Source organism: Ceratotherium simum, chromosome 2, assembly GCF_057802395.1.
Source record: "Ceratotherium simum simum isolate JZ-2026a chromosome 2, ASM5780239v1, whole genome shotgun sequence".
In the NCBI taxonomy this organism is placed as follows: domain Eukaryota; kingdom Metazoa; phylum Chordata; class Mammalia; order Perissodactyla; family Rhinocerotidae; genus Ceratotherium; species Ceratotherium simum.
Genome location: NC_141901.1, coordinates 34167585 through 34192457, shown reverse-complemented (window position 1 = coordinate 34192457; position 24873 = coordinate 34167585). Strand labels below are relative to the sequence as shown.

Here is a 24873-nt window from a genome sequence, read left to right as displayed (position 1 = left end):
TTGTTTTACTATGAATCAATAGAAGAGAGTAAAAATACATGATATATTTTTTAATCAATGGGTGAGATTTTAATGGTTTTTGTTTACTTTGTGAGATGCTTTAGAATGTGGTCTGTTGATTAAATTGGCTTTTAATATTGGCTGGTTGCCTAAGCAACTGATATTCTTTTACAACTTCTATAGCCTAAAACCATCAAGAAACAGTGTTGTGAATTTGAAAGATTCAGGGAAATATGATCCTGATTTTGTAACTAACGTTCTTACCTTATGTTAGTCACTCAATCGTTCATTTCTTTAGTTTTCCATGAAGGGATTGGATCAGATGGTTTCTGAGGGCCCTTTCTAGCTTTAAAATTGTCATCCTTCTTCCACACAGTAGTAGAGTTTCCCATGAGAAGTGATTGAAGAGCCAGAGTATATAAGTTCTAGTATGTTTCACTTTACATAAAATGGGCCTGTTAAATTTCCAACCAGATAAAATCCTTATGCTGTAAAAGATATTTGATATTTTTGGCTGAAGACTGAGTGATAAGCATCCCTGAAGTAGGTCATGCCCACTATTGCACATGTAAAAGTATTGCTAGCACTCAGGCGAGCTCATTGCTCAGTTGACTTAGGCTAAGAAAGTTTAAGGATTTTTTGGTTGCTGAAAGTACAAGGCTGTTTAATTTTTTTGATACCTAGATTCAAATAAGAGAAGAAAGCAAAGGACATTGATTTAAAAAGTGATTCTTCCATGATTTAAGTAATTTTTTCTTTTTTCAGGTGAACTTCTACACATTCTCTTTATATAACTTGTAGCAATATTTACTCAGTTAAGGGCAATATGATAGTTTCCATTCCCCTTCTGTTACATTCTTAGTAAAAATAAACCACATGATAGACATTTTGAAATGATTTTATTGTAGAAATTATTACCAAATAGTTGTTAATAATTACTACATTAATCTTTACTTTTTGCCTGAGGCTTACTTTCTCTGTTGTTGCTGTTTTATTATCTGTCACATTAAGTTAATACTGACTATGTTTTGACTTTGTTGTACTGTTTATGTATTAAGTTTACTTCTGTTCTTGTCTCCATAACCCCAGACACTTAATGTAGTAGTTGGTACTATCTTGATTTCAGACTCATATGAGGGCTCTAAAATCTTGTGGCAGTTCATTTTTTATGTATATAGTATAGGATAGTCATCCAGATGATCCAGAATATGCTTATATTTTTTTCTCTCTCTCTCTCTCTTTTTTTTTTTTTGTGAGGAAGATCAGCCCTGAGCTAACATCCATGCTAATCCTCCTCTTTTTGCTGGGGAAGACCGGCACTGAGCTAATATCCATTGCCAATCCTCCTTTTTTTTCCCCAAAGTCCCCCCAGTAGATAGTTGTATGTCATAGTTGCACATCCTTCTAGTTGCTGTATGTGGGACACGGCCTCAGCATGGCCAGAAAAGCAGTGCGTTGGTACGTGCCCGGGTTCCGAACCCCAGCCGCCAGTGGCGGAGCGCGCGCACTTAACTGCTAAGCCACGGGGCCGGCCCCTCTTTTTTTTCTTTAATTGTGAAATTTTTGTTGTACGTTATTGTTTGTCAGTCACCATATAAGTGCATCCCTCCACCCCTTGTGCCCACCCCCCACCCTCCTAGCCCCTGGTAACCCCAAACAGTTCTGTCTGTCCTTGTGTTGGTTTATCTTCCACATATGAGTGAAATCATGCACTATTTGTCTTTCTCTTTTGCTTATTTCACTTAACACAGTGCCCTCCATGTCCATCCATGTTGTTGCAAATGGGACGATTTTGTCTTTTTTTCATAGCTGAGTAGTATTCCATGGTATATATATATATATACCACATCTTCTTTATCGAATCATCAGTCGAGGGACACTTGGGTTTCTTCCATGTCTTGACTATAGTGAATAAGGCTGCAATGAACATAGGGGTGCATAAGCCTCTTTGGATTGTTGATTTCAGGTTCATTGGGTAGATACCCAGTAGTGGGATAGCTGGATCATAAGGTATTTCTATTTTTAATTTTTTGAGGAATCTCCATGCTGTTTTCCATAGAGGGTGCACCAGTTTGCATTCCCACCAGCAGTGGATTAGGGTTCCCGTTTCTCCACAGCCTCTCCAGCATTTGTTGCTTTTTGTCTTGGTGATTATAACCATTCTAACAGGTATAAGATGATATCTTAGTGTGGTTTTGATTTGCATTTCCCTGATGATTAGTGATGTTGAGCATCTTTTCGTGTTCCTATTGGCCATCTGTATATCTTCTTTGGAGAAGTGTCTGTTCATTTCCTCTGCCCATTTTTTGATTGGGTTGTTTGTTTTTTTTTTGTTATTCAGTTGTGTGAGTTCTTTATATATTATGGAGATTAATCCCTTGTCATATATATGGTTTGCAAATATTTTTTCCCAGCTGGTGGGTTCCCTATTCATTTTGATCTTGGTTTCATTTGCCTTGTAGAAGCTCTTTAATCTGATTAAGTCCCACTTGTTTATTTTTTCTTTTGTTTCCCTTGTCTGAGTAGACATGGAATTCAAAAATATCCCTTTATGGCTGATGACGAATAGTGTACTACCTATATTTTCCTCCAGGAGTTTTATAGTTTCAGGTCTCACCTTCAGGTCTTTGATCCATTTTGAGTTAATTTTTGTGTATGGCGAAAGAAGATGGTCTACTTTCATTCTTTTGCAAGTGGCTGTCCAGTTTTCCCAGCACCATTTATTGAAGAGACTTTCCTTTCTCCACTGTATCTCTTTAGCTCCTTTGTCAGAGATGAGCTGCCCATAGATATGAGGTTTTATTTCTGGACTTTCAATTCTGTTCCATTGATCTGTGTGTCTGTTTTTTTACCAGTACCATGCTGTTTTAATTACTGTCGCTTTGTAGTATGTTTTGAAGTCAGGGATTGTGATTTCTCCAGCCTTGTTCTTGTTTTTCAGGATTGCTTTAGCTATACGGGGTCATTTCTTGCCCCATATGAATGCTAGTATTCTTTGTTCTATTTCTGTGAAGAATATCCTTGGGATTATGATTGGGATTGCATTGAATCTGTAGATTGCTTTAGGTAGTATGGACATTTTAACAATGTTTATTCTTCCATTCCAAGTGCATGGAATCTTTTTCCATTTCTTTATGTCATCATTGATTTCACTCAGTAATGTCTTGTAGTTTTCATTGTATAGGTCTTTTACTTCCTTGGTTAAATTTACTCCTAGATAGTTTATTCTTTTTGTTGCAATTGTAAATGGGGTTGTCTTCTTGAGTTCTCATTCTGTTAGTTCATTGTTTGTATATAGAAATACAACTGATTTCTGTAAGTTGATTTTGTACCCTGCCACTTGGCTGTAGTTGTTGATTATTTCTGATAGTTTTCCAATGGATTCTTTAGGGTTTTCTATATATAAGATCATGTTATCTGCAAACAGCGAGAGTTTCACTTCTTCGTTGCCTATTTGGATTCCTTTTATTCCTTTTTCTTGCCTAATTGCTCTGGCCAGAACCTCCAGTACTGTGTTGAATAAGAGTGGCGAGAGTGAGCACCCTTGTCTTGTCCCTGTTTTCAGAGGGATGACTTTCACTTTTTCCCCATTGAGTATGATGTTGGCTGTGGGTTTGTCATATATGGCCTTTATTATGTTAAGGTACTTTCCTTCTATACCCATTTTGTTGAGGTTTTTAATCATAAATGGATGTTGGATCTTGTCAAAAGCCTTCTCTGCATCTATTGAGATGATCATATGGTTTTTATTCCTCGTTTTGTTAATATGGTGTATCACATTGATTGATTTGCAGATGTTGAACCATCCCTGTGTCCCTCGTATAAATCTCACTTGATCTTGGTGTATGATCTTTTTAATGTATTGCTGTATTCGGTTTGCCAACATTTTGTTGAGGATTTTTGCATCTATGTTCATCAGGGATATTGGTCTGTAGTTTTCCTTCTTAGTATTGTCTTTGCCTGGCTTTGGTATCAGGGTGAGTTGGCCTCGTAGAATGTGTTGGGAAGTGTTCCATCTTCCTCTATTGTTTGGAATAGTTTGAGAAGGATAGGTATTAAGTCTTCTTTGAATGTTTGGTAAAATTCTCCAGAGAAGCCATCTGGTCCTGGACTTTTATTTTTTGGGAGGTTTTTGATTACTGTTTTGATCTCTTTACTTGTGATTGGTCTATTCAGGTTCTTTATTTCTTCTTGGTTCAGTTTTGGGAGGTTGTATGAGTCTAGGAATTTATCCATTTCTTCTAGATTGACCAATTTGTTGGTGTATAGTTTTTCATAGTATTCTCTTATAATCTTTTGTATTTCTGTGGTATCTGTTGTAATTTCTCCTTTTTCATTTCTAATTTTATTTTTTTGAGCCTTCTCTCTTTTTTTCTTGGTGAGTCTGGCTAAGGGTTTGTCAATTTTATTTATCTTCTCAAAGAACCAGCTCTTTGTTTCATTGATCCTTTCTACTGTTTTTTTTAATTTCAATTTCATTTACTTCTGCTCTGATTTTTATTATTTCCCTCCTTCTGCTAACTTTAGGCTTTGTTTGTTCTTTTTCTAATTCTGTTAGGTGTAGTTTGAGGTTGCTTATTGGGGCTTTTTCTTGTTTGTTAAGGTGGGCCTGTATTGCTATGAATTTCCCTCTCAGGACCGCTTTTGCTGCATCCCATATGAGTTGGTATGGTATATTTTCATTTTCATTTGTCTCCAGATATGAGTTGATTTCTTCTTTAATTTCATCAATGATCCATTGGTTGTTTAGTAGCATGTTGTTGAGTCTCCACAGCTTTGTCACTTTCCTGGTATTTTCCTTGTAGTTGATTTCTAGCTTCATGGCATTATGGTTGGAAAAGATGCTTGTTATGATTTCAATCTTTTTAAATTTATATAAGCATGCCTTGTTTCCCAGCGTGTGGTCTATTCTTGAGAATGTTCCATGCGTGCTTGAGAAGAATGTGTAATCCGCTGCGTTTGGATGGAGTGTCTATATATGTATCTGTTAAGTCCATCTCATCAAGTTTTTCGTTTAAGTCCATTATTTCCTTATTGATTTTCTGTCTGGATGACCTGTCCATTGATGAGAGTGGGGTGTTAAGATCCCCTACTATTATTGTGTTGTTGTTAATATCTCCTTTTAGGTTTGTTAATAGTTGCTTTATGTACCTTGGTGCTCCTGTATTGGGTGCACAGAATATGCTTATATTTAAATTTAAAAAAATTTACCATCTAATTGAAAAGAAACTAAGAATTCCTCTAAGAGATTTATTGACCCCTGTTTGAGAAAATTAGTTTCATCTTCTAGGATTAGACAAATTTTAGAAATTTGAAAAGTACAGAACAGTAGAAAAAAGAAGAAAATTACCCATCTTCCTATGGATCTCTTCCTTCTGGCATAACCATTTCAATATTTGGTATATTTGAAGGGTCATTTAAAGATTCTTTATGATTCCTGCATGTCTTTAGGATACATCTATATTCTTTCCATTGTATTAGAGATGATGATGTAAATAGGCATTTGCTTTGACTTGTTTTCCTTATTGGCAATGGGAAAACTTATTTTGCTGAATCTCCCTTATAACAAAAGACATTTTGTGTTTCTTGAAATGGTCTGTTCCCATTGAAAAGAATGAGACCAACTGAATCTTGTAGATGTTGAATCCATTACCTCCTTCCTAGTTGTTACTGCTGTGCTGCAAATAATTGAGTTGGTTCATCTCTAGACTATCCAAGATGTATTCTCAAGATGAACCAATTGACTTAGAAAATTATTTTTACTAAGTTAGGTAATAGCAATTATGTTATTTATGGCAAATTGTGTCTGATAGTTTGATTTCTAGATGTATATATTTTATTATTCTAATATTCTTTTGCTGATTTGAAACCTACAGGAAAACAATTTTGATAATCTTGACTTTGATTTGGATTTGATGCCTTGGGAGACAGGCATTTGGGACATGAACAATCACTTCTGTACAGGTAATGATGTATTTTGTTGGTAAAAACTTTAAACGGATCCATGTTATTTTGTGGTTTGGTAGTAGTCAAAATTAAGTGGGGTTATTGGACTACTTTGATGAGTTAAAAAATTCCAGGGACTATATATTCTACTTCTGGTGTGGCAGTGCATACATAAATTTCTTTCCAAAGTGGATATAAAGAATTTCATAGTTATGTTTCAGTCGCATAATGAATAAAGAATTTATATCTGAAATACTGATTTTGAATTATATATAATATCTGTATAAGAGATTAACCTATCTGAGAACCAGATAGAACTTAGAGAATCAAAGGGAAGATGCTTGGGGTTACCAGAACTTAGGAACTTGGTATAGGGGCTCCATGCATTTGATGTACATACTTCTGAGGAGTGGACACTACCTGGCTGATGCTAGTATCATTAAGGGGGCTTGATGAGGTGGGTTTTGGGTATGCCGAAAGAAGCTGGAACCTGGAGCAACTCACTTCTGGGATGAAACTGATGGGAGGATGAAGAAATCTCTTCTCCCCTTCTACCTTTTAGCTTCCTTCTAGTATCCCCTATTGACAGGACTTAAAAGGAAGCCAGCTGGAACATGTATTAATAATTTGCATCATAACTATAGGAGGTGGACTTAGAGCTGAGAGACAATGGGTAAATAACCAGCACATTCTCCATCTAAATTGCAGTCCTCGCCACCCCTGCACTTCCTAGTTCCTTCATTTTATGTGTTTATATATCTTGCTCAATGCCTGTCTTTCCTCATAGAATATGTGCTACACAAGCCCAGTGTTCTGGTTACTATTGTTGTGTAACAAACTGCTCTAAAACTTACTGGCTTAAAACAACAAACATTTTATTATGCTCCCAGAATGTATGGGTCAGGGATTTGGACAGAGTGCACCAGGAATAGCTTGTCTCTGCTCCATGATGTCCAGACCTCAACTGGGAAGATTTGAAGGCTGGAGTAGCTTGGCATTTGGGAGCTAGAATTATCTTAAGATTTCTTCACTCACATGTCTGATTCCTGGTCTGGAATGACTTGAAGACTAGGACTACCGACTAGAATGCCTACATGTGGCCTTTCTGTATGGCTTGGCTTCCTCACAGCATGGTGGTCTCATGGTAGTCAAACTTCGAAAGCTCAAATGTGAGTCTTCCAGCACACAAAGTAGAAGCTGCATTGCCTAATGTAACTCAGCCTTGTAATTCACATAGCATTACTTCCATACTCTATTGATTGAAGAAGTCATAAGACCACCTGATTCAAATGGAGGTGAAATAGACTCTACTTCTTGATGAGGAAGTGGCAAGATCATGTTTTAGAGGATCATGAGGGATGGTAGATATTTTGCAGCTAACTTTGGAAAACACAATCTGCTGCAGAGAGCGTTTCCTCCCCCATTGCTAGCCTGTTCTAAATTTGACACCTAGGAACACTGCCTGGGCGATAGTTGCTCAATAAATTTTAATAAATAAATTAGTAGTTCAAAAGATATAAACATTTTTGTGAGTTTTAATTGTATTTTCAAAAATGCTTTCCAAAATAATTCTTTCCTTTTTCTTATGTTTTACAGTTATTTTGGGAGGAATCTATAATTTTTTGCAAATGGTATACTATTCAAAAGGTAGAAAAATTCTACTCTATAGAGTAGAAAAATGTTTCCTTCCACTCTTGTTCCTCAGCCAACAAGTTCTGCTCTCCAGAAACAACCACTGTTACTAATTTCTTATGTTTATTCTTCCAGAGAATTAGTGCAGATGAGAGTAGATATATGTGTATACTCATGTATAATTACACAAATGGAAGCATACTAGATACACTGTGTTCTGCGTCTTGAATTTTCGCTTCATGAAATATTCTGGTGACCTTAGCTTCCATGTGATTGAGTTTTAAGAGTAGATTTTACCTTCTTTCTTATTCGTTTTGTTTTGAGTTTATATTGTCCAGTGGTAAAATTTTTACTCTGTGTTTTTCAGTTAAAGATATTAAGGCAGAACCTCAGCCGCTTTCTCCAGCTTCCTCAAGTTGTTCAGTCTCATCTCCTCAGTCAGTGGACTCTTATTCTTCAACCCAGCATGTCCCTGTAAGTAACCGATCTCTTACGATGATTTTGGTTATAATACTATCTGGAAAATATGTATATGGAGGAGGCAGTTAACATTTATTAAGTTCCACTGTGAGCCTTATTATCTCATTTAATCCAGAGGAAATTGAGTCTTGAGGCAGGGTCTTGGGGGAGATAGAATGTTGTTAGTCTCTTTGTTTTTGCCCTCCTTCCTCTGTGTTCTTATCTTCATAATTTCGTTGTTTCGTTACAGTTTACCAGTGTCCAACATTTTTTTTTTGTTTATTGCTTATTGTCTTTTCTCCCTGCTACCCTCTCCCTCCTCCCTATTAGAATATACTTTCTTTTTTTAAAGATTTTATTTATTTATTTATTTTGCCCCTAAAGCCCCAGTAGATAGTTGTATGTCATAGCTGCACATCCTTCTAGTTGCTGTATGTGGGACACGGCCTCAGCATGGCCAGAGAAGCAGTGCGTCGGTGCACGCCCGGGATCCGAACCCGGGCCGCCAGCAGTGGAGTGCGCGCACTTAACTGCTAAGCCACGGGGCCGGCCCTAGAATATACTTTCTTTGAGACTGTGGAAGACTGTAAGTTGGTGTGTTTTTGTAACTCTTTAGCCATAGAACCTCGAATGGTCTCCTTAGTTCACGAATGCCTAGCACTACCTTTTGAATGGGCTAACTTTTTTTTTTTTTTTTTTTTTAAAGATTTTATTTATTTATTTTTTCCCCCAAAGCCCCAGCGGATAGTTGTATGTCATAGCTGCACATCCTTCTAGTTGTTGTGTGTGGGACACGGCCTCAGCATGGCCGGAGAAGCGGTGCGTCGGTGCACGCCCGGGATCCGAACCCGGGCCGCCAGCAGCGGAGCGCGTGCACTTAACCGCTAAGCCACCGGGCCGGCCCCTGGGCTAACTTTTTTATAAAAGTCTGGTAGCTCCTTAAAAATGCTTCTGTCCTCCATCCAGACAAAAGCTCTGAGGCCAGGAAAAGGAAGTACCAAAGGATTAAGGTACTTTTTGGAATGAGGAAAGAGAAAATATAAGAAGAAAAATTCAAATTAATATTTCAGTACATTATATCTGCTGTAAATTGAGGTATCTTCATTCTGGGAGGCTCTACATCTAGTTAATTACTAAATCCTAAAGATGCTATCCACTTAATGTCTCCAGGATTCATCTTCTCTGCCCCTGCTAGGCTATCATCATCTCACCTGGATTAAGTCAATAGGATTTTAACTGCTCTCTCTGCCTCCTAATTCCCCAAACCTTTGTTAGCAGGGGAGTCTTCAAAGAGAAATCTTTCGAAGTCACAAATTTGATTGTATCAGTTTTTTGCTTAAAACATTTTAATAACTTCCCAACCCTTTCAAGGATGAAATTCAAATTCCCAGTGTACTGGGCCCTCCATGATCTGGCTCCTGCTTACTTTTCTAGTCTTTTTTCTCACTCTCCCTTCCTAACTTCAGTCTCCCCTTAGCTTTCACCCTGATACAGAGGTCCTAGCTGAGAACTCTTATGTACTCCACTCATTCAACACCTGGGCCAAGCACTGTTCCAAACACTGGCAGTGAACAAGAGCAGTGGGATCTCTGCTCTTACAGTTTTAGGTTTTTGCACATACTCTTCCTTTTGCCCGGAATAGCCCCATTTTTTTTTCTTTCTTTGGAAACCTCCTATTCATCCTTTTAGTCTCAGTTCAAAAATTACTTCCTCTGTGAAGCTTTTCTCTGATTGTTACTATTGGAAGTTCTCTGTGGTCCCACAATTTCTCCAAAGGACTGGATTTTTTAAAATTTAATTTACTTTTGAAATCAAAACTATATAACAAGGTATATTCACAGAAGCCTGATTTCTGTCTTTTCCTTTCCATCCTTTCTTACACAAAAGGTAGCATACTGTATACCCTGTTCTGCACCGTGCTTGTTTAACTTACTGTTATATCCTGGCAATAACTCCAATTTCAGGATATAGGATCTTTTTCATTCCTTTTTATGGGAGCATAGCGTGGATATATCATTCTTTATTCAATGATTTCCTTATTGATGAACATTTGTGTTGTTTTCAGTCTTTTCCAGACTCAAATAATGCTGTAGTAAATAATTTGGTAGATAAGTCACTTGATGTTTTGCCAGGATATCTTTGGGATATATTCCTAGAAGTGAGATTGCTGAGATCAAGATGAATACGTTTGTAATGTTGCTGGTGATTGCCAGATTTTCCTCTGTAGGGTTGTACAGTTGTGCATTCTGACCAGCAGTATGTAAGGGGGCCAGTTTTCCCATCATCACTACATAGCATATTTTATTTTCTATTTCTTTTATTGTAAGTGTGGTTCAACATCTTTTCACATATTTCATACAGATAAGGCCTATTTGCATTTCTTTTTTTATGAACCATCATTTCAAATTTTTGTCCATTTTTCTATTGGATTGTGTTGGTCTTTTTCTCTTCATTCAATTTTTTAAGTGCTTTATTGCATATTAGGATTATTAGTCCTTAGTTTCTGAAATAAATTACAAGTATTTTTTTCTCCAATTTGTCATTTGTCTTTAAGCTTTGTTTCTGGTGTTTATTTTCTCTAGGCATACGTTTTTCCATAGCCAAATTATCGCTCTTTTATTGCTTCTTTTTTTTTTTATACTCAAAGGAGGGTTTTCACCACTCATAGGTTATAATATTTTTATTCTTGTTTTCTTGCTTATATTAATTTTTTGTTTAGAACAGTCTGAAACTTACAGAAATGTTATAAGTACCTTACAAAGAACTTTTTTTTCCTGAATCATTTGAGAGTAAGTTGCCAACCTGATGCCTTATTACCCTCAAGTACTTTAGTGTCTACTATAAGTCTTCTACAAGCAAGGAAATGTCTTATATAGCCACAATACAACTATCAAAATCAGGAAACAGACATTAATGCATTACCATCATCTAATCCTCAACCACCATTTAGATTGTGCCAGTTGTCCCGAAGATGTCCTTTAGACTGGTGAAAGGATCTGGTTTAGAATCACACAGTGCATTTGGTTATCTTGTCTCTTTAATCTACTTCGGTTGAAACAGTTCATTCTTCCTTGACTTTCATGACCTTGTCACTTCTGGAGATTAAAGACTAGCAGTTTTGTAGAATGTCCCTCAGTTGGGTTTGTCTGATGTTTCCTCAAGATTAGATTCAAGGGGCCGGCCCTGTGGCTTAGTGGTTAAATGCGCGCGCTCCGCTGCTGGCGGCCTGGGTTCGGAACCCCGGGCGCGCACCGACGCACCGCTTCTCTGGCCATGCTGAGGCCGGGTCCCACGTACAGCAACTGCAAGGATGTGCAGCTATAACATACAACTATCTACTGGGGCTTTGGGGGAAAAAATAAATAAATAAAATTAAAAAAAAAAAAAAAAAAGATTAGATTCAAGTTTTGTATCCATGGCAGGAATATTGCAGAAGCGATGCTGTGTCTTGTCTCATTTACGTTTTTTTCTTTCTTTCTTTTTTTTTTTTTTTTTGAGGAAGATCAGCCCTGAGCTAACATCTATGCCAATCCTCCTCTTTTTGCTGAGGAAGACTGGCCCTGAGCTAACATCTATTGCCAATCCTCCTCCTTTTTTTTTTTTTTTTTCCTTTTTTCTCCCCAAAGCCCCAGTAGATAGTTGTATGTCATAGTTGCACATCCTGCTAGTTGCTGTATGTGGGACGCCACCTCAGCGTGGCTGGACAAGCGGTGTGTCGGTGCGAGCCCGGGAGCTGCACCCGGGCCCCCAGTAGCAGAGCGCGCGCACTTAACCACTAAGCCACGGGGCCAGCCCCTCATTTACTTTTGATGAGGTGGCACTCAATTTCAGTTTCTCTTAAATCTGATGAGGTTCACTTTGTTCACTTGGTTAAGGTGGTGTCTGCCAGGCTATTCTACTGTGAAGTTGGTCTTTCTCCCTTTGCCATAAATATTTTGTGAGGATATATGTAAAAATATCCTGTTTCTCATCAAACTTTAAATTTATTCTTTTATTTGTTTATATCAGTATGGACTCATAGTTTCCTATTTTATTCAACAGGTTATAATCCATTACTATGATTATTATTCTGATTCTTATGTTGTCCTGGATTTGGCCAGTGCCAGTCACTTCACACTGACTCCTATGTTCTTTTAACGTGTCTTCATTGGACTTTGACACCCTAAATCAGGCTGACCCAGTATGGATACCCTTATCACCCTACTCTGACTCCTCATGCCCGGCTGATATTCTCCCTCTGCCACCCCAGCATGAACACCCCCACTACCCACCTTGGGGTCTGACATTGCACCAGGCTGCCTCTCTACATGGGTGCTGATCTTGCTCTGCCCTGTCTAGTAGCTTTAGGATCAAATTATTCAGGAAGGAATATTTTCTAAGTGACTATTAATACATGTTTTTCATAAGGTTTTATTTTTGGTATTTAGATCTCTGATCCATTTGGAATTATTCTGGTATGTGCTGTGAGATACAAATCCAATTTTTGTTTTCCCAAATGACTATCAAAAGGATTGTTCCAATACCATCTATTAAAAAGTTCATCTTTTTCTCACTGATTTCAACTTTGTGTATGTATTTTAAATTTATGTAAATAGTACTATATTAGATCTCTTTGTATTTCTTACTTTTAAAAATCAGCACAATGTTTTTAAGATCAATTCATATTGCCCTGTATACATCAGTCTGTTGCGTCTAACTGCAGAACACTTGAAGTGTATGTTCACTTCGGTTTACCTACACCACAATGAACATTGCCAAAACGTCCCCTTGTGGGCCAGCGTGAGAATTCCTATGGGATGTATGCCCGGGGTGAAATTGCTGGGGGGTAGTGTGTGCAGATACTTGATTTGACAGGTACTGCCATATTGCTCTCTAGGATAGCTGTAGTAGTCCACGGTCCTGTCAGCAGTGCTTGAGGATCCTTGTAACTTCTCTTCTCTGCTAATGCTTCCTGGCATTACCTGGCTTTCTCATTTTTGCCAGATGGTGTAAAGTTTTTTTTGTTGTTTGTTTTGTTTTAATTTGTATTTTTTTGCTTACTGATTGTTTTCAGCATTTCTTTACATGCTTATTGGCTTCTTGGATTTTTTTTCTTCTACCAATTGTTTATTCCTATCCTTTGCCAGTTTTTCTACTGAGTTTTTATTTTTCTTATTTATTTGCAAGAATTTCTTGTATATTTGAGATACTAAACTCTTATTGGCTTTAGACATTGCATATATTTTATTCCTTTCTATTATTTGTCTACTAGCTTTGTAGTCTTTATTTAGTAGAAAGTCTTAATTTTGAATTAATCAGATTCATCTTTTTTTTTCTTTGTGTTTTGTGGGGTTTTTTTGAAGTTTTATTTAAGAAGTCCTTCTCTGCTTGCAGGCCACAAAGATGTTCTCTTGCATTTTCTTCTATTAACTGTATGGTTTACCTTTCACATTTAGATTTCTTAATACCTTTAGAGTTGACCTTAATATGTGGTGTTAGGTAGGAATCTAGTTTTAATTTTCTCTATGTAAGTGAACCAATTTTCCCAATTGTATCACCTTTATAATTATTCTATTAAAGAATATTATATATCTCTCTTACTCAAATTTTCTTTTATGCTTCTCATTTAAGTTTTGTAGTTTTGTTCATATAGGTCCTGCACATTTCTTAGAAAATTAATTCCTAGGTATTTTATAATTGTTATTATAATTGTGAGTGAACTATTTTTCATATTTTCTAAGTGATTATTAATACAATATCTTCATAGTGAAATATTTTTTCAATTGGTTTCTTATATGTGTTCCAAGTAGGCAGCATATCACTTTGCAGACAAAGCCACTTCTGTCCCTTCTATTTGAATATTTATTCCTTTTATTTCATTTTCTAGTATAACTGTGTTTGCTAGAATTACAGAAAAAGTAATTATTTGTTCCTTGTCTTGACTTTAATGGTAATGCATTTAGTATTTCACCATGAAGTATGACTTTGGCTGTACAACTGTGTATAGCTTTTTTTTAATGTTAAGAAAGCATTCCTCTAATCTTTGTTTTCTTGGACTTTTATGGGGAATACTTGCTGAATTTTATCAAATACCTTTTAAGCATCTAAGGCCATGAAGAGAGTAGTTTCCTATCGTACTCTGTGTTTTTCCAGATATGTTACAGTATTCTCTGTAAGGTTCATATAACCCAGCTTGTGGCTACATGCTGAGTAGGTGTTAAGGATGAAGGAATGAAGCACTTCTCATTCTCACCAGCATGACTGAGAGGGACCATTTCTCCCGTATTCTCTCTAGGTCGTTTAAATTTTTTCTTATCTCATGATCAAAAAAAAAAATTTTTTCTTTTAAATTTGCCTTTGGCTACGATTTGCATTTCCTTTCAGTGAAATGGCTGTTCCTGTCCTTTGTCCATTTTTGGCAAATATTTTCTCCCAATATGTATCTTTTAACTTTGCTTATGGTCTGTTTTTCATTATAAAATATTTTTAATAATTATTTGTTCAAGTCTATTTCTTTTTTCCCTTATGGTTTCTGGATTTTGTGACTTAAGGGGGACTACATCATGCTGAGAGTAACAAGTATTCTCTTAACTTTTCTTTTAATAATCTTATAGATTATTTTGAAGTTGGTATGATGTATGTATGTATGCCTATTCCATTATTATATATAACATCTTTTTGTCTTGAAATTGAAACGCTACCTTTACCCTATGTTAAGTTTATTTATGCTAACAAAATGAGACAGATCCACTGAATGTTAAAAGACTTTTGGAAAATTTTAATATTATCTTCATATATCTCTGTATTATCAATTGACCCATGAAAGAACATAGCCCTGCTACTTTCAGTGTTTTTCTTTCAAAACATTGGGAACAAAGCCAGTGTTAATAAATAGAAAAGGATAAAAATAGTAAGAATTGTTTGCTTTTGAGATTCTTGTAAGACTGAATAAGAGATTGTGGGGAAAGGATATTGGCATTTTAACTCTAGCCTTAAAATAATGCTAAATGTTTGTATGACTAGGAACCAAGTAAAATATAAAATTTGTGGGAGGAAATGTAGAAGCAAATCAGATCAGTGATTCATCTCTTTAATGTAAGAGGATGACATAGACATAGTCTGCATTTTGAGTTATTTTTTCCTTTAGTATTGATGGATAGTGTTTATTTATGCATAGTCTCAGTACTTAAAATATATAGTTTCTGATACATCACATCTTTGCCTTGAAGTTGTCTTGAAGTGTTTCTCTGTTTATATATGGATCTTACCTCTCTTTCTAAGCAATTTTATGCTCAAGGATTGTATTCTTCTGCATGAATTTGTTTGTGTTTTGTTTTGCTACAGGAGGAGTTGGATTTGTCTTCTACTTCCCAGATGTCTCCCCTTTCCTTATATGGTGAAAGCTCTAATAGTCCCTCCTCAGCAGAGCAACTGAAGGAAGATAAGCCCATCCTTGGTCCTAGGAAAGGAACTGGTATCACTCCATCTCCTAACTTCTGTTATTTCTATTTTAGACTGAGCTTAGGTTCCATTTCTTGAAAGAAAATGTTGGATTACATGTATATTTATTAAGCGGGCTTGCTATTTTTAAATTGGTGGACCTATTTTGTTGGTTATGGATGATTAATGTGGAAGGGAAAGGGAAAATAATCTTCTTTGGTTGTCTTATCTATCTATCTTTATAGGTGAAAGGTATTTTAAAATAGACTCAGGGCCTCATCATCTTCAGGAGAGATTTCAAAGTTTCAGTTCAAGATATTGAATGTGAGGGCAATTTGGCTGTGCCAGTTGTTATCTCATTACCTCATTAATCTCTAGGCTTTACTCAGTGATTTTAATTATTCTCCTTTACCAGCTCGTGTATCTCATTCCCAAAGCTGCAGCTTGGTGAAAAGGGAGACCTCAGATTAAGGACTTTTCTTCAGTCCTTTAAGATATAGAGTAGCTATGCTTAAACTCCAATTAAAGATAGTTACTCAGAGGTCAAGGTAATGTGTAGAGAAAGGTGTGTAATAGAATCTGTTTTCTAGGAATTGCTGAATTGTCTTCAGATTGATTTGTGGTTTGTTTTGTTTTTCTTCAGTAAATGGACTGACTCCAAAGAAAAAAATTCAGGGGAATTCAAAACCTTCAATTCAACCCAAGCCTTTATTACTTCCAGCAGCACCCAAGACTCAAACAAACTCCAGCGTTCCAGCGAAAACCATCATTATTCAGACACTACCAACACTCATGCCATTGGCAAAGCAGCAACCAATTATCAGTATACATCCTGCACCTGCTAAAGGTACCTAAGTGAAATTTGAGGCTGTGTATGTTTAATTGGAGGGCACTAAGGCTTGTCATATGGTTTGTTTTAATTCAGGTTATAATTTCTGAGCACATGCTGTGTGTCAGGAATTGTCCTTGGTTCTGAGGATGTTGCAGAGTTGACTAATATGTGGTTCCTGTCCTAACAAGGGAGGTAGCTATCCAGATCAATTACATCTGATACTTCTTTTTTTTTTTACAGTGTTAATTATCAAAACACCTGTCTCTGAGACAGGTCATTTTATATAACCACTTGTAGTAAAGAACAAAATCTGGGAAACTTTCTTGGTGCCATTTTATTCTGAGATTTTTGTGTCTATGAACTTCTTTTGTTTTTAAGGATAGGTCAGTATTTAAAATCATAAGGTCCATTTCAGGTCTAATAGGGGTGTTTTGGCAATAGAATCAGGCTCTTAATCTCTGAGGAGGTGGCATGGTTTGTAAACCTGATCTTCTATGGGGCATTAGGAAGAGACCTGAACCCTCTCTTCAACTAGTTAAGAATGTGTGTGTTTCTATATTTTATCCACCAGATGGCCTCACTTACTTGATTCTACAAGAAGTTGAGGTCAGTATTGAAAGAAGTTCAAATTTGAGGATCTAGTACTATTCAGATATAGGAATAATTTGCACATGGAGATCTCTTAGACAGATTATTCGTCATCGTACTCATCCTGATATGTGTCCACATGAGTAAAGGAAAACTTGTGCAGCATTCTTTCCCTGGATTTAGCTTGTTGGCACCAAGTAGGACTAGGTGTTAATGGGGTATGGGTTGTAAATAAACACCAACAATTACATTTGCTTTTATGGCTGTATTTCCAGCTATGGATTGTTCACTCATTTCTTTGGAGCATGGTTTTAATGAGGGCAAGGTCATATATTCGATTTCCAGGTACTCTGTTAGCTTTATTCTATTCCATGGTCATAGATAATATGACATTGATGAAGAGAAGAACTAAGTGAGAGACTGGATGGATCAGTGAAAATCCATCAATCAGTCCCTACCAAACAAACAAACATACCAGCCTGAAATTCCTGCCCTCCCTATAGAGGGTCAAAACTGCTGCCTTTTTCATGGAAAAATAGCAGTCCTGTTGAATGGGTATTCTTATGGTCTGTGAATGGATGTTAAGTGTTCATGAAGTTGAAATAAAATGCAAGATTTAGTGTATGTTCATATGTGGATTTTTCTAGGGATAGTCTCTAAAACTTGCATCAGAGTCTCAAAAGGGTCTTTTTCCCAAAGGCTAAGAATTTAAACTTGTGAAGAACCTCATTATAGTTCCCATAAGCTGTTAAAACACATGTATAAAAAGTAAAAGTCTGGGGCCGGCCTGGTGGTGTAATGATTAATTTCGGTGCACTCTGCTTTGGCAGCCCAGGTTCATGGGTTTGGATCCCAGGCGCAGACCTACACCACTCATCAAGCCATGCAGTGGTGGTGACCCACATACAAAATACAGGAAGATTGGCACAGATGTTAGCTCAGAGCCAATCTTCCTCAAGCAAAAAGAGGAAGATTGACAACAGACGTTAGCTTAGGACCAATCTTCCTCACCAAAAAAAATAAAAAGAAAAGTCTGACATTAATATGATTAGTGTGTAAAGCAAGGGGTATCCCTTAGAATTTGCTCTTAGCAGACCATTGGCTATGTTTGAGTGATAGAAGATCTTACCTACAGCAAGAAGACAAACTGTTCTTTTCTGAGCAGTTTATCAGTTTCAGAAACCTGAATCATACATTATTTAGAACTTCAGTGCTTTCCCATTATCTGAAGATAGTACTTATTTTGGGGGAGCATATGCTAATACAAGACACTTGTCTGTTTTTATAGTACAATCTAGAGAGATGGTATTATTTAAGTGTTTGTCTTCCATTTACTTGAGAATGGAGAGGGAGAAAGATGGGAAATATAGGAGATGCATTTTACAGTTAATCCGTGTAAGTATCAGTAGTCAATATTTTACCATTAAACAAGAAGAAGTAATTCTTACAGGATTAAGTTCAAATTCTCTAGCTTAGAATGTAAAACCCATCATGCTTTGGCTCAGTTTAGTTTTCTAAGTATCACTCCTTTCTAGAAACCCCCTCTTCTAGCCCAACTAATCTGGCCATTGTCCTTTGAGTTCTCTTGTTTTCCTAGATTCTTGGCTCATACCATCCTATCTGCCTGAAACAATTCAGCCTACTTCTACATCTAAGTCCTATATATCCGTTAAGACTGTTATGAGTATTGCAGGTGAGAGGTGATGAAAGCCTGGAATATCAGTGAAAGTGGAGATCAGGATAGAGAGTAGAGATGTTAAAAAGTGTAGAATCAGAGGACTTGGTAGTTGGATGGTGTAGAAGCGGGTGGAGGATAGAGAAGAAGGTATCCTCTCTTGGGCTTTTTGGGTAGATGATAGTGCAAATCATTGAAATGGAGGATAGGGGTAAAATAACCAGCCCCAGGTCATTCTGCTAGTGAGAGGTAGAGTCAGAACTTGAGTCCAGGTGGTCTGGCTCAGAGTCTATGTAATTAATCACTGTACTATATTGCCTCTAAAAGAATGCTGAGATGTGGTCCTTGATCTCAAGAATTCTACTGTCTAATTGAGGAGTTAACAAATTTACATAGTTAAATAACAGTAACTATGAGAACTAATGAATTAATAATACATGCAAAGCCCTTGTGAAGCTATTATTATACAGAAGAGGAGATTAATTATAATAATAATAATAGTAAATAATAGCTAACATTTAAGCTCTTACTATGTGCCAGACTCTGTTCTAAGTGCTTTAGTGCATTATCTTATTTAATCCTTATATCATCTCTGTGAGGATAGGTGCTATTATCATCTCCATTTTATAGATGAGAAAATAAAGACACAGAAATTATTTACCCAAAGTCACATAGCTCTACTATTTTAGACGAAGTAGGCATTCAATAAATGTTTGATACATAGTTTGAAATCCTTGAAGAAAACTGAAAAGGAAGGACTGACTACCACAATCAGTGAGTCATAGGTAGTCAAAAGTATCCAGTGTTGCATCCAGCCGTGTTCCATTAAGGGGGATTTGCATGTAACACCAAAGAAGATTTTGAACATGCTGAAATGGATAAACAGCCATTTGGTGTGTCCTTTTTAACTGTTTCCACACCAGGAACAGTAGTGACTCAGTTCAGCTGCTAGCTGTTGAAGGCCCCAAACAGTCCTTTGCATTGCATTTTGTCACCTGGTGAGCATCTAGCAGGTCAGTGTTGAGCAAGTCGCCATGAGTTTTTAGTTCTTTTTCTTGAATATATTATAATAGAAATTTAGTTGTTTCTCCCCATTCTGTCTTTTTTTTTTTTTTTTTGTGAGGAAGATCAGCCCTGAGCTAACATCCATGCTAATCCTCCTCTTTTTGCTGAGGAAGACCGGCTCTGAGCTAACATCTATTGCCAATCCTCCTCCTTTTTTTCCCCCCAAAGCCCCAGTAGATAGTTGTATGTCATAGTTGCACATCCTTCTAGTTGCTGTATGTGGGACGTGGCCTCAGCATGGCCGGAGAAGCGGTGCGTCGGTGCATGCCCGGATCCGAACCCGGGCCGCCAGCAGCGGAGCGCGTGCACTTAACCGCTAAGCCACGGGGCCGGCCCTCCCATTCTGTCTTGAACCCAAACATGCCTAGAATATTTAGAGGATCTTTGCTTTAGATGCTGGATAATTTGAGGATAGTTGGGCGCTCTGGGATGAAAGGGCTTGATGTGCATTATGGAAAAAAAGGAGACAGCAGTTGCTGGGTAGGACTTGGAGCCATATCTGGTGCACAGACTTTGCCTCGGTATTGCTCCATCTTCCTCGCTCCGTAATGCGGTTCTCTCAGCAAGGGGATGGTGATAACTGAACAATAGACAGTACAGACTTGGATTATTTTTCTAAATTAGTTTTAAGAAATATTACAAAGCCATCTGCGTGTGTTACCTGCCAATGCTTTAAATTTGTAACTGGCGCTAGAAGTGGGATGGCTTAATTTGACATGACTTAATTCTTTATGTTTACCATCTCCTCCATTCTTTGGAATAGTCCCCAAATTCATTGAACAGTGTTTAGTTTTTTGGGGTCTTTTTATTGTAATTTTTTTAAACTTAGAAGATGTGGAACACTGCTTCCGATAATGCTCTTTTACAAAGTATGGGTTTAAGTCAGTGGTTCTCAACCTGCAGACTGTGGACCCTGGGGCATGGGTGGTGGGAGCAGTAGCCTTTGGCGTTTTTTTTTTTTTTTAATAATTTTATTTATTTATTTTTTTCCCCCCAAAGCCCCAGTAGATAGTTGTGTGTCATAGCTGCACATCCTTCTAGTTGCCGTATGTGGGACGCGGCCTCAGCATGGCTGGAGAAGCGGTGCGTCGGTGCGCGCCCGGGATCCAAACCCCGGGCCGCCAGCAGCGGAGCGCGCTCACTTAACCGCTAAGCCACGGGGCCGGCCCGCCTTTGGCGTTTTTTAAGACATCTGCAAATCCATATTTGTAGCAAGCATTTTTGTAGACTGAATAAATAATTTGTTTCATACATATTTGTACTACTGTTTTTCCAATTTTTTGGCTATACTTCTGATTAATAAACTACAGATTCATCTAAAATCATTACTAAATTCTTAATAGCTTTTCTCATCATGTATTTTCTCAATCCACAGAAACTTAAAGGACAATCATGATCATCTTGGATGACCATGATATTTTTTGATATAAAAGAAGAGTACTTATATTCAGGGTGGGAACCCTTGGTTTAAGTTTTACATGATGATGAGTATGTCTTTTCGTAGTACCAGATTCACTGTAATTTCTTAATAAGTGTTATTAAAAAACCTAACACTTGGGGCCAGCCTGATGGCTAGTGGTTAAGTTCACGCCCTCCACTTCAGCGGCCCAGGATTCGTGGGTTTGGATCCGAGGCACGGAACTACGCACTGCTTATCAAGCCATGCTGTGGGGGCATCCCATATACAAAATGGAGGAAGATGGGCATGGTTGTTAGCCCAGGGCCAGTATTCCGCAGCCAAAAAAAAAAAAAGACGAGGATTGACAACAGATGTTAGCTCAGGGCTAACCTTCCTCATCAAAAAGAAAAAAGCAAAACCTAACACTTGGTCATCTGCTATTTATTTTATTTATTAATTATTTTTATTTGCATATTTGGCCTAAGCATATTTATATCTGCTTATAAGTCATTTTCTCACTTTATATGTTTTTATTTCATAAAAGAAGTTATTCCAAGGGAAAATGAGGAAATAAAAATGTTTAGTGATCATTTGTGCCCAAGTAAATTGTACATATTACAAATCTGTGAAATTATTTTTCAATCTTTTTTACTAATTTACTAATTTTGGATAAAATGCTATTAATCAAATTCTACTACTTTTAGTATGCTTTTTGAGGCCATCTAAAACATAAATACTTTGAGTTTATAGAAGTGATTTTTTTTTTTAAGCTAAGACAGATGTTTTTAACAAACAGGTGTTCTGCAGCATTATTTTGATTCTTAGTTTTCCTTGATCCTTTGAAATACTGAGCTGAGTTTTACATGGGTCATGTTACACTATCTGAAAGTATAATCCTTTTTTTTTCCTTAAAGAAGAGTTATAGATATGTATAAAATTTTGGTTGCCGGTTACTGTGGTACCTTTATTTTGCTGGATAGGCTCGAGCAGCTGTGGATATTAGGTAGGGCTTTCAACAGCTTATAAAATTGGCCAGATCTGAAAGGAAACACTCAGTAGACAAGTAAAATTTTTAATAGACCAATGTTATGAGTTGTATGAGTCTTCTTTAGGTTAATGTTGCTAATTCTTCTCAGATTAGCATAATTTTAAAATAATGTTAAATGTGAAGATTAAGAAAAGATTCGTAGGCCATTTGGGGGGAGAGTGGAGTTGGTATTATCTACAGGCTATTTTAAATTACAGATTTATGTTTCCTGTACTTGTTAACTAAGAATTCATCTCAAATGGTTTTAACATTTTTGATATTTGTAGCCTCTTGTTCTTCCACATATTGAGTTACTGAATCTCTGGTAGTATATTTTTAGTGTTGTATGTATTTCTAAATCTCATTAATTTAAAATATATGGTTCTCTGTGTTCAGTATAAAAGGTTTGTTATTTATAATATGAAAAATCCTTTTAGCACTAATAAATTTCAGAGGTTAATACTTGGAGAAATCTTAGCAAATTTGATATGTGTGTAGTTGAGAAAAAAATATGAAAGTATATAGTTAATGATGACTTCAAAGGGCACAAATTTAGTTGGTTTCATTAAAAACACAACAACAACAAAAGTCACCATAAGTGTGTGCTGCTATTGAGTGTGTTTTAATTGGTGGTTTCAAATCCCTCAGTGTGGTCTTACCTATTAGATCTGCAGAAGAGACCTGAATGTTAAACAGCTTCCCCTGCTGCAATAGTTATGCACACTCTGATTCCTTTTCTTTTTTCTCTACCGCAGGTCAGACTGTAGTGCTCTCTCAGCCTACCGTGGTACAACTTCAGGCACCTGGAGTTCTGCCCTCTCCTCAGCCAGTCCTTACTGTTGCTGGCGGAGCCACACAGCTCCCTAATCATGTGGTGAATGTGGTACCGGCCCCCGTGGCGAATAGCCCAGTGAATGGAAAACTGACTGTGACTAAACCTGTCCTACAAAGTACCATGAGAAGTGTGGGCTCAGATGTAAGTTTTAAAATTTAGTGCTTTTTTAGTACCTGATTTAAAAAACAAAAACAAAAACAAAACACACTTTTTTGTTTTTGTTGCCTTGTTTTTGTTTTTTAAAGTTTGTTATATTGTGTCAAATGTGCTGAAATTGTACATCCAGTCTTTTGTGGAAAATTAGGGTAAGGCTTATATTAGAATCTAAGTGAAAAAGGTTTTAAAAAATCTGAAGTGGTTTGAGGAAAAGAGAAGTATGCATACCTCTCTCTTCTTTAACTCTTTCTTTTGAACTCTTACCACATTCCTCAAGCCCCTTCCCCCAAACCCAATCATACACTAGTATTTTACAGGATTCTTTCATGTTTTCTGATTGAAATGTTTTTGGCAACCCCCAAATAAGAGTCTGTAGACTACTTTTTAGTCAGGGTTTATATTTACCTTCTCTCTTGACTTATTGAAGGGTTTTCACCACTGCATAATGATGACTTGCTACTCTTAGGAATTCTCTTAATGATTTTTTTGGTACTTTTCCATCTTTGAAAACCTTCAAATTTTCTAGCATGTTGTAGTGATTTTTTTGTAATTTATAAATCACAGAAAGTTTCCTAAGATCTGTTATTTCCTAAAACCAGTTATAGCACTTCCAAGCTAATTCGTGCATTCTTTAGAAGTGATACAAAATACCTCATGTTACGTATTAAACAGTAATTGAACATCATAGACCTAAAGTTTAATGAAAGTTAAAATCAAATAATCTAACTGGATTCTCTAAAATTGTGATTGGGAAAGCAAGCCCTATATATTTTCTTTAAAATAAAAGTGGAAGTTACTGGTTGTTAATATGGCTACTCCACCTTTTCTTTAGGTAAAGTACCACCTTCTTTAGTACTTTTAAAATCCTGTGAGTTATGTAAGGTTGTTTATCAGACTACTGACTGATCTGTCTACCAGAATTTATTAACTAGCACATCAGTAGCCCATTTAGTTGTGAAATTGCTCCTCTGTTGCATGAACACAACCAAGTAATCTCAATCAGCAATATTGTAAAGACCCATAACAAAGCAGTATTATCTAGTGGAAGTAGAACATTGAAGTTCTATAGTAATTTCCATAGTTTATATAGGTATTGAAATCAGTGCATGCCAAGACATGAAGGAGGAAAATTAGTATTGTGTGAGAATAGGCATGGATAGTGCAGGATTAGGCTTGACTATTATATTAGTTTATTTTGAGGGCTAGAAAAGGTAAGCATGCTGCTTATGGCATAATAGGCACTGATACATAGTACGTGTTGTAGTTGAAGATAAAATGATATGATGCTGGGATTTGCTTTAAAATACTTTGTGGGGGGATGATGAGCACAGCATAGAGGAAACAAGATTGGCAAAATGTTGACAATCATTGAAGCTGGGTGTGTAACCTTTCTTTCCTTTTGGTGTTTGGGAAGATTTCTACATTAAGTAAATGAACGATAATAATAAAAATCTAAAAATATTCCATGATATTTTCCATTAAAAGATTGTACAGCCAATAAAAGAAAGAGTATGCTTTTCATAGGAGATTGAGAAGGTTAAGAATGATGAAAGATTTTTTATTTATTTATTATTATTTTTTTTTATTTATTTCCCTCCCCCCCCCAAAGCCCCAGTAGATAGTTGTATGTCATAGCTACACATCCTTCTAGTTGCTGTATGTGGGACACGGCCTCAGCATGGCCGGAGAAGCGGTGTGTCGGTGCGCGCCCGGAATCCGAACCCGGGCTGCCAGCAGCGGAGCACGTGCACTTAACCACTAAGCCACGGGGCCGGCCCAAAAGAAGATTTTTTAAATGATGCCTTAAAATTTCCTTTTAATACTCTTTAAATTATGAATT

The 24873-nt window shown here is 36.8% G+C and overlaps 1 protein-coding gene across 2 annotated transcripts in view; it reads left to right on the top strand.

Moving 5' to 3' along the window:
• The window catches only part of ATF6 (activating transcription factor 6), a 214681-nt gene that overhangs the window by 10971 nt on the left and 178837 nt on the right, over positions 1-24873 (top strand). For both annotated transcript variants that reach the window (XM_014783280.2, XM_004424822.3), the window contains exons 3-7: positions 5877-5964; positions 7946-8052; positions 15361-15490; positions 16100-16303; positions 22798-23018. In XM_014783280.2, coding sequence (XP_014638766.2) covers positions 5877-5964; positions 7946-8052; positions 15361-15490; positions 16100-16303; positions 22798-23018 — 750 coding nt within the window. The remainder of the gene's footprint in view (positions 1-5876; positions 5965-7945; positions 8053-15360; positions 15491-16099; positions 16304-22797; positions 23019-24873) is intronic.